The 10,454-nt window shown below is 38.8% G+C and overlaps 1 protein-coding gene across 1 annotated transcript in view; it reads right to left on the bottom strand.

The window, feature by feature from the left end:
* The window catches only part of IKBKAP (inhibitor of kappa light polypeptide gene enhancer in B-cells, kinase complex-associated protein), a 64,000-nt gene that overhangs the window by 23,568 nt on the left and 29,978 nt on the right, over positions 1–10,454 (bottom strand). The window contains exons 15-24 of the mRNA XM_006886984.1: positions 9,804–9,857; positions 9,605–9,710; positions 8,329–8,444; positions 7,944–8,017; positions 7,199–7,277; positions 7,031–7,110; positions 4,605–4,742; positions 4,416–4,501; positions 3,939–4,087; positions 1,416–1,539 (exon numbers count right to left, since the gene is read on the bottom strand). Coding sequence (XP_006887046.1) covers positions 1,416–1,539; positions 3,939–4,087; positions 4,416–4,501; positions 4,605–4,742; positions 7,031–7,110; positions 7,199–7,277; positions 7,944–8,017; positions 8,329–8,444; positions 9,605–9,710; positions 9,804–9,857 — 1,006 coding nt within the window. The remainder of the gene's footprint in view (positions 1–1,415; positions 1,540–3,938; positions 4,088–4,415; positions 4,502–4,604; positions 4,743–7,030; positions 7,111–7,198; positions 7,278–7,943; positions 8,018–8,328; positions 8,445–9,604; positions 9,711–9,803; positions 9,858–10,454) is intronic.

A 10,454-nucleotide genomic window follows, 5' to 3' on the forward strand; every position in this document is an offset into this window, starting at 1 on the left:
TATAACAGAATGTACAAAAAGCTAGAGTTAGAAAACCAAAAATAATGAACATGCTCAGCATTTTTTATGCTCAAAAAACTGAAGAACAAATTGAAGTCTCAAGTTGCAATACTCAAGGATTATATAGACAAAGTCTTCTTTTAAGAAAATAAATAAGGCCTAGGATCTGTTGGATCATCTTTTTTTGTAATGGGAGTAAATATGCACCTCTTCCAGTCAGATTGTCCTCTCGATTTCTAAGCACAGCCTGGTGAGCATGTCCAGGTAAGCATCTGTTTGTTGAAATATGCCAATTGGTATTCCATCAATGCCCAGGACCTTCTTTTTTGCAAATTTCACAGAGCAGCTTGAACTTCCTTCTTTATCAAGATTGTCTCATTTTTTAAATAAAATTTTTCTTTTATAGTGGTTTAAAAAAAAAAAAAAATCTACCACCACTGCTCTACCGGAGAAAGATGGAGTCTCCTCTCAGCCTTGGAAATGTGAATATAGAGTCACTGAGTGAGAAATGGTTTGACAGTAGCAGTTATTACTATGTGCCGCCAAGAGACTTCAAGAACCTATCAAAACCTTGCCCTATCCTGCACCATCCTCATCATCATCTGTCCTGCCCAAGTGCCCTGCTGCAGTTGCTGAGTCAATCCATCTCATTGGGGGTCTTCTTCTCTTTAGCTGACCCGCCATCTTTTCCAGCCTGGTGTCTTTTCCCAAGGACCGGATTCTCCTAACAATATACCCAAAGTATATGAGACAAAGTTTCCCAATCTTCACCTCCAAGGAGCACCTTTCCTCTAAGACAGACATGTTTGCTCTTTGGCAGTCCATGAGATACTCTGTACCACAATTTAAAGGCATCAATTCTTCTTCAGACTTCCTTATTCACCACTCAGCTTGTACCTACATATAATATGAAATTATTGACAGCTTTAATCTTTTCTCCGTCTATCATGATTTTGCCAACCAGCTCAATGGTGAGGATTTTTGTTTTCTTCATGTTGAGATGTAACCCAGATTGAAGGCCGCAGTCTTTTATCTCCTACAATAAGTACTTCAAGTCCTCTTCAGTTTCTGCAAGCCAGGTTGTATCATCTGCATAATGTAGGTCATCGATGTTAACACCGAGTTTAGTGGTTGATGAGAGCAGTGAGTTTACTGTTCCACATCTAACAAACCTGAGTGTGTTTGGATATCAATGTCTGTTACGACTAAACGAGGATGAAGCCCTCGTCTACACTCAGCTTTTTCAGAATACATGATAAAATAAGGTGTATATATAAACTTGTTTAAGTTCTGGGAATAAAAACTGAGAACGGTTAATGGCTAACTAACGAAACATTAACACTGTATTTATATTCTCCCCTGTTTCAGAAAAGATTTGAAGTAGAAATAAGTGTACTATTCCTCATCACACTTACCACATTTGCTGAGGTGACCAATGGCTTTTTCATACCGCTTCAAATATTTGTCTATAGTGAACCGCTGATAGTTAGTTTCCATTTTCTTAAGTGTATTAAGAAATGGAAGATACTCTTTGGGATCCTAGGAAGACAAACAACTATGTGTACCTTTGTTTATATACAAAAAGAATCATTTTATTCTTTTTTTAAATGTAATTTTAATTATAAAATGTTTAATTTATGGCAATAGATTCCAAACTCTATAATATCACATTTACATTTACATAGTATTTACACATTATGGAGTAAAAAAAAATCAGATGATGAAAGGGTTTTTAAGTAAATTATGGTTCCTGAACTTTATATAAAAACCAATAGGGAGTCCAAGAAGGATTTTAAGCAAAATCAGAATTTAAGCAAAAGCACTCTGACAATGGCAAATATAGGACTAATAAGGACTTCACTAGGGCTGCAGAAGCCCCTATGAGAAAAGCAGACCAATGGTGCTTTGTTTCAGCACACAAAGGCGGACCACGAGGCTCTGATCCTTCCTATGCCCATGGCTTTACTTTCTATTGGACAAAAAGGGTTTAATAATTTGAAAAAAAAAAAAAGAAAAAGAAAATGAAGCAAAATATATTAATCCTTTGTTGTACTTCCTTTATACAAGAATTATTTCACACATAACATCCATGTTATATTTCTATGCAGATAATGCAGGCATTATAGGTCTTTTCATAGAAAACAAATAGGTCCTAGGGAAGTGAAACCAGGGCCCTCCTTGAAGGCTAGGATGGTGCCACTTCATCTCACATGTTTTGGGCGTGTTGTTAGGTGGGGTCAGTCCTTGGAGAAGGACATCATGCTGGGAAAGGCTGGGCATCCGCTGAGAAAGACCCTCAACAAAATGGACTGACACAGTAACTAACAATGTGCTCAGGGTACTGGGAATGGTGAGGGGCCACAGCATAGGGCAGGGTTCACAGCTACTGTTCATGACGAGTTGAAGTTGATTCAGTGGTATGTAAAAACAGCATGCATCTTTGCGCATCTTTCATCTCTAAGCATGTTATTTTCGTGTGTTATAATCTATAGTTTTTTAATGTGAACAGTGTCAATTTCTTGCCCCACCACCCATCCCCCCACACATTTAATGTTAAATCTTTATCATGGCTCCCATTAATGTGGATGTTTGCTTCCCAGCAGCTGACTGCCAGCTTTCCTCAAATTTAAGCACCCCTCCCTCTCTAACGCAGAAAGAAATAATTTTTTCCACCCTGGAAACACCTTTTCCAGGGTGGTAAGTCCAGGAGGTGCATGGGCCTGCGCAGCAGCTCTGAATCTTCTGACATGCAGTCGAGCTTACTAATTGTCACAGTCGGGCAGTTTCATTCTCCGGCTGAGGATCCCACAGGGTGAGCAGGAGAGACAGGGGTGTCAATGGTCATGCATTCTTCATTTGAACTAGACAGATCTGACTGGCCACTAGGACCCTCACAGAGACAGGGCAGTGTGCACCCACACCTGTCCCACCCTGGTGCCAAGCTTCATGGGGGGCTGACATTGTGGGACCTGGGCACACGTGGGCAACTGCTCCTACGCACTGCAGGACATGCCTGTGCTCAGGCTATGTGGCAGCCCCCCGTGGTATGACCCTCTGCCCCATCTCTGGTTGGACACACCTGGGCACAAACTGCTTACTCTTTTTCTCTCAGGGTACAACATGTTCCAGGGCAAGCGGACACCTTCAGTTGTTTATTTTCTAATTTTTAGAGTACGTCTAAACTTTGGAAAAGGTACAGACAGGGGCGCTTCCTGAAAGCAAGGAGAGTGAAATGTTTCACATACTTGGGCATGTAGTTAGGAGGGACCAGCCCTTGGAAGAGGACACCATGCTTGGAAAGGTGGAGGGTCAGTGAAGGAGGGGAAGACCCTCAAGGAGATGGAGTGACACAGTGACTGTAATGGTGGCTTCAGTATGTGAGAGGATGTCATTCAGGATGGTGTAGGATCCATTATTCATTGGGTCAATACTGGTCATAGCTGACTCAATGGCACCTAACAACAATAACTAAACTCGATCCACAGGTTTTTTTATCCTGGTGTATTACTTTGTTATATAAATATGGCCAAAGATAACATTTTTGAACTACTGAATGAGAGTGAATAAAGCTGATACTCATTTTGGGAAAAGTCATATACCACAGGTGGTTTTGTTATCCCAGAATTCTTTTAAAAAATTTCATTATTCTCATCCAATATTTATGTGTGCATTATTTACCTAAATGTGTGACTTTTTAAAAACAAAACCCCACATATAAAATAAGAAATTTTAGTTCACTTACATAACCAAACAATCCAAATAGTTTGACAGAATGAAATTTGGGCAAGAGTAAAGGCCCTGGAACCTTACAGCCCCTCTGCCAGTCTGGTACTAAGAGTGTAACAGCAGGAAAGCTACTAACTTCTGGGGAGCAGGCTTTCATACTACCATGACCTATTAACAAAACCCAAAAAGACTTAAGAGCTCAATCTACATACCTTCTGTGACTTCTCAGCTACCATGAGGACCAAATCAAAGTCATAGGTCCCAAGAGAATGATCATACAATTCATTAACATCTACCAGAAGCAGCAAGTATTTCAGGGCCTCTTCTGCACTCACAGCATTGGAATCAGATGCAGCATTTCCTGTCAGTGTTTAATAAAGAAAACAATTTGAGAGAAGGAAAAAACCCAAGTCATAATTCACACACACACCTAGTAGCATAATATAAAAAGACAAAAATCACAACCTTTCATAATAGAATGGGACACAAGATGAAAGCAACTTCTTATTGTTTTGTATGTTTTATAAGGGAGAACCCACAAATAGTCTCACATGAAAATGGTGGCCCAAGGTCTCATGTGAAATCTGTGTGTGGCAATAATGGTCCTGGTCAATATTAACCCCAAAAGACCCAAACACTGAATAAGAGCTGAGGCTACTTTTTAAACACTTGGTCAGAGGGGTCTCTACCTTGAAGCTCGTGAACTTTCTGGAGCACAACATCCAGTTCTGGGGTTGTTTTCTTCACATGAGAGGTGAGTATTGAAAGGCAGAACCTGAGATAATAACGCAAAAGTATGAGTAAGAGGAACGAGCTGAATAAGGACAACTATGCATGTCTGTTAGTCACAAGATGACAGAGAATGACGGTGCACATACTTCTGAGGGTTTATGTTCTCCATGGCGGCTCTCAGGGTGTCACAGATAAGGTCTATGTTTTTCTCATCAGATTCCCTGGGAAGCTGGACACTGCTAGAAACTGGTGGAGGGTACATAGTTTTTGTAACATCTTCTTCTCTAAGAAAAAAGCATATATCAAAAAATCGCTACTTGAACATACACCCCACTTATCAACTAATGGATACCGAGGAGTACAAATGAGACAATTCAAATTCTTGTTGGAAAATAGCAATTATAAAAATATTCACATATGGAGGGAAAGGGAAATTTATGACTAACTTTTAATTCCAATTTGACTGCTTAGCAGTTCATCAAACAAAAAAGGAACTCATGCAAATGATACTGACTTCTAAGTAGTCAAACTTTAGCAGTCAGTTGTCAACTTTCATTGTTTATATATTATATATATAAAATCATAAATTTAGAAAAAGTCTGAGAGTTTCATATAAAACTAAACCTATAGTGACCAGAATCAAGCAATTCCATTCCTAGTTATTATTAATATGAACCCCCAAGAAAATAAAGTCTAGGTATCTGTCAGTGTGAGAACAGAAAAGCATACGATCCCTAAACAAGCCTACAATTGTATATTTAGGCAAAGCACTAAGCAATAAAATCAAAATGGTATATACACTAAAAGTATGGTCAGAAAGAGCAGCTTTATTTAAGAATAAACACCGGGGAAAAAAATCTAAAAAAGTAAACACCACATGACTTCATTTATATGAACATCTAGAATAGTAAAATTAATCTATAATTAAAAATCCAGAACAAGAGTTGCCTGACTTTATTTATATTAACATCTAGAATCGCAAAATATGCCTATCATTAAAAAACCAGAACATAAGTTGCCTGAGTGAGTTGGGGACAGAGACCAATTAAGGAAGGATTTGAAGACAGATTTTGAGGTAAAGGAAAAAGTTCTCTATCTTAAAAGAATTTTGGGTCACATGGAATTTTGTATTTGTCAGAACTCAATGAATGGCTTTTATGATTTGTATGGATCCAACTTAACCTCAAAAATAAAACTAATTTGGTTCATGCTATGGCAGGCGAGGTCTGAAGGGATAAAGTGGTCATGGCCACAGCTTAGTCAGAAACGAACGCATCTATTAACCACGTTCACTAGATGAATGGGCAGATGACAGTGAAAAAAAATGTGTTAAAAAGGAGAATATGAACTAGATAATCTAGCAGGGGGGTAAAGGATGTTCACTGTACAACTGTCTCAATATTTTTAATGTTTAAAAGTTTCATTACAAGTTGGAAAACAATCATGTTAGAGAAAGGCACCATTTGACTTCAATCTCCCAAGAAAAAGTTATGGTGTTTGTTTTTTTTTTTTTTAAATCTCAACAGTTTCTTATGTATGATTAAAAATCACATTATCAAATCATCAAAAAATAATTATGAGTAACATATCAACAATCTGTGTTAAGCAGATGACACAACCCTGCTAGCTGAAACTGAGGGGGACCTGAAGCGCTTGCTGCAGAGGGTCAAGGACTGTAGCCTCCAATATGGATTGAGGCTCAATGTCAAGAAGTCAAAGATTCTCACCACTTGACCAACTGGCAGCATCAGGATGGATGGTGAAGAGACAGATTGTTCACAGCTCTAGTTTGCTTGGCTCCACAGTCAACACTCTTGGCACCAGTAGCCAGGAAATTAAAAGATGTATTGCCATGGGAAAGTCTGCTGTTAGGGACCTCTCCAAAGTACCGAAGAGCAATGGTGTCTCTATGGAGTCTGTGTGTCTGATACAGGCCATGGTCTTTGTTATCACTTGTTATGCATCAGAGAGTTGGACAATGACCAAGGAGGATAGAAGGAGAATTGATGCCTTTGAGCTGTGGTGCTGGAGAAGAGTATTGAGAATACCATGGACTGCTAGGAAAACAAACAGATTCATCCTGGAAAGGGTTAAACCGGGAGGCTCCTTGGAGGCAAGGATTCTGAGGCTCTGTATAACATACTTTGGACATGTTGTAAGGAGGGACCAGTCCTTGGAGAAGGACATCATGCTTGAGAGGGTGGAGGGACAGCGCAGGAGGGGAAGGCCCTCTATGAGGTGGATTGATTCAGTGACTTGGGTAATCGGGTTGGCAGTGTCGGAGACAGTGCGATTGGCACAGGACAGAGCAGAGTTTAGGGCTGTTATACATAGGGTCGCTATGAGTCGCAAAAGACTCAACGGTACATAATAACAACAACATAAAGTCAACTTTTAAAGGGAATGTTTTTAGCAGAGGAAGAAAAGGGAGAAAACTCACTGCCCTTGGATCCTAATAGTTGTATTAAGAAATAATGTACTGAAAAGCTTAAGCAATTTTTTTTCTAGCTATTTTTTTAATATGAAGAAGAAAAAGAAGAGATAATATTCATGAGCAATTCAAAATACTTACTTCAATTCAGTGAAAAACAAATTCATATGATTTACAGAATCGATCTGTCTTACAAAGGTTTCCACATTCTCAAGAAACACCTACCCAAAAAAAGAGCAAAACAAATTCATTCAGTTCACACTCATTCAAACCTAAAGTGAGCTTGAGGAAATGACATTTTGAAATCACCTTGGGGTTATGATCATGAAGCAAGTTGAGATTAATTCTTAATTTTCTCATGCATTCAAATGCTTCTTTAAACATAAGTCTAGAAGAAGACAGAATATTTTCATTATTACACAAGCCAGTTAAAGCCATCATGCCAAGAAACTACTCCTAGATTTCTGCTCAAATCACAGACTGGGGGGAGGGGGGGGGAGAACCAACAAGGTATTAAGTTTATTAAGCTTCTTAACCTTTGTGATTTAATCACTGAGCAATCTGATGATTATCCTCTCAGTTACACAAAACAGAAATTCATTTCATTTTCAAAAGAAATACTAATATAAGCATTTCCAAGAGAAAGTTCCCCCAAATCAATTCAGACAATGGATCCTTTTCTTTGTGACAGTGGAACAGTCTTGTACAGACCCCTCTGTAAATCTGCTGAGGGTCCTGAGTCTTCCGTCTGGAAAATACAGTTAGGTGTACAATTTCTCTGGGTTCAAGAGCCTTCCAAAGCCTATGGATTTCCTTAACAGTGTTTTGGTTTTGTTTTTTTTTTTAATATAGATTCAAGATTTTTTTGGTTTATTAAACTATACGGCTATAAGATCAAAATATGTAGGGAAAAAGTCTCTAAGAATATGACTGAAGACATATGTAATAAAACTTTCTCAGACTTTTAAGTTTTAAAATTATAATGAAAATACCAATAGTCTCCACATGTTAAGTTATAACAGCTGGTTAACCAGTCACATGAATAGGCACTTACCCATCCAACCACTTCCGTATCTGAGCTAACACCAGTGCACGATGGTGAACAACTTCTAAATTTCCTCTTGGCATCTTAAACAAAAATATTCTCAATAAAAAAAAAATTTAAATACCAGAGCACACACATTTTACCTCCTAACTTTTCAGAGAACTATCATAAAGGTACAAAATAAGAACATCTTTAGCTGAGTTTAGCTGTGCTTTTGAGGGACATTTTACATTTAACTTCATTGTGCTAACATTTCTTTGTACAAAGGAAACAGAGAATCTAACAAGGAAAGGCTTCTAACAAATTATTGTTGTGCCTAAAGTACATTCTGTAAGAATTCTATTTGGGACTGGCTGCCTGATGACAATCAGCACAGCATCAGGAACCAGCTTACCTGGAGTATGAGTTTTGTGTCCTGAGGCACAACAGTGACAATGCGTGAACCTCTCTCTACCTTCCGCAGAGTCTCCACATTAGATGCATTACTGCAGCTCAGGCCTGCCTGTAAAGCTAAAGATACCACATGGACCTAAGCCTTACAAATCACTATCATGACAAGCCACCTTCTACTAATCATAATTGAAACTATGTATTATATGAAATAGAACAGAGTCACTAATACTCAGGATCCTCTGCCCTCAAACTTGATCTCACGACAGTTAACTCTTTCTATAAGCATCCTCATCCCTGGGATTTGTCCTCTCTCTCACAGAGACTTCATGCACACTCACTCACACATTTTAAATGATTTGGAAAAAGAGAGGATTGGGGTAGCATCTTTTCTTACCATCAGTGTACTATAACCACATCAATAAAAGGAAGCTACCCAGTTTATAGAAGCAGTGAATTAAGGAGGACAGAATAAGAATTGATGTCTTTGAATTATAGTGTTGAATACTCATTCCATGGACTGTCAAAAGAATAAACAAGTCTGTCTTAGAGGAAATGCAACCAGGGTACTTCTTAGAGGATGGTGAAACTCTGTCTCACATACCCTGGGCATGCTGGGGAAGGTGGAGGGCCAAAGAGAAAGAGGAAGACCACCAACAAGATAGACCGATGCAGTATCTCTAACAATGGGCACCAGCATATCGGAGGCCATGAGGATGGTGCAGGAAAAGGCAAGGTTCAGGTATAGGGTCAATATGAGTCAAGGTGACTCGATGGCACTTAAGAACAACATGAAGGTAGAAGCAAGGAAAATAAGTAGGTTCCTATAGAAAAAGAAATAAATACACATACAAAGAAGGGAGTACTGAAGAGCAGAAAAATGGAGCCAATTTCATAGAAACAAAGTGATAGATTCTCTGAGATACTGGCTTCCAATGGTGGCCACAATGAGGAAAGGAGATTAGTACGGAAGTTAGAGTATATTGCCAGTTTAACTTTCTACATGATAAATTAAAATAAATGACCAGATTAGTTACATTGTAAAATGTCCTGTTACCTTAGAATGTGCTGTTTAAGAAAAGGACCTCTTTCCTACAAGTCTTTGATAAATGCTGCAGACTGATTTAATTAAGGTGTGGCAATGGAATTAGGGTCTAAGTAAGTAAACTAGACAAGTTTTCTCTAGTTCTAGGTCCTCATGATAATAAGCCAAAACTTAAGTCAATGGACAAAAGATACTAAAAGAGGAGCCATTTCTATTTCAAACGCTGAAAACTTACTTTTAAATGAGGTATCCTTTAAGCAGAAACACTGGCAGGTGTGGGAATGCGTTGTTAGCAATAAAAATTCATCACACACTGCAAATGATGTGATATTTGATGCAAGCTGAAACAAGACAAGGGAAGTCAAAGGAGAATTTAGAAACATTCCTTGGGGAAAACACCAAGATAAAGGAAACACCAAGTCAAGTCTTCATACCTCAGTGCCATTAATGTAAAAACGGCACCTGTCAGTCAGACCAAGGACAGATTCCTACAAAGAAACAAAATTAGAATTACTAAGATTTCTGATGCCAGCCAGTTACCTAACCTTTCCATTAGTTCCACAGCATTATAATATCAAGGTGCTTGTAGTAAGCAGGGGACACAGGTGTCTAAGGTGTGGTTGTTCCAGCACAGAATGGATTAAGGTGACAACAGCAAACTCCGTCATTTCTATCTTCTGTGAGTTATCTTCAATAGACCCTCTTCCCCCCTTCCCCATATCTACTCCAGTCATCTTTGTGAGTTCCACCTTCCACTTATGCCATGCCTCAATTCTCCACTGGAAAACCAGAATTATCTTTCCACCATGAATCAGTTCATGTTACTCGACTGGTTACAAATCATCAATAGCTTTCCAATCTTCTGAAAAAGAATAATCCAAACCTCCTTTTAAGGCCTATCACTGTAGCCATCCTACCTCCTTTCACGCAGTGAATAAGCAGAGCTCTTTCCAAGCGCAAGTTCAAGCAAGGTGTTCCTGGAACACTTTTTCTTTCTCAAGAATCGTGCCTTCTCTCTTTCACATTGAAGATGATACATCACCAATTTATAGGATCACCATGAGCAGTTTCCTTACAGCTTCCAC

This window comes from Elephantulus edwardii, unplaced genomic scaffold (genome assembly GCF_000299155.1).
Source record: "Elephantulus edwardii isolate Elephantulus edwardi_28Jun2011 unplaced genomic scaffold, EleEdw1.0 scaffold00052, whole genome shotgun sequence".
Taxonomy (NCBI): Eukaryota; Metazoa; Chordata; class Mammalia; order Macroscelidea; family Macroscelididae; genus Elephantulus; species Elephantulus edwardii.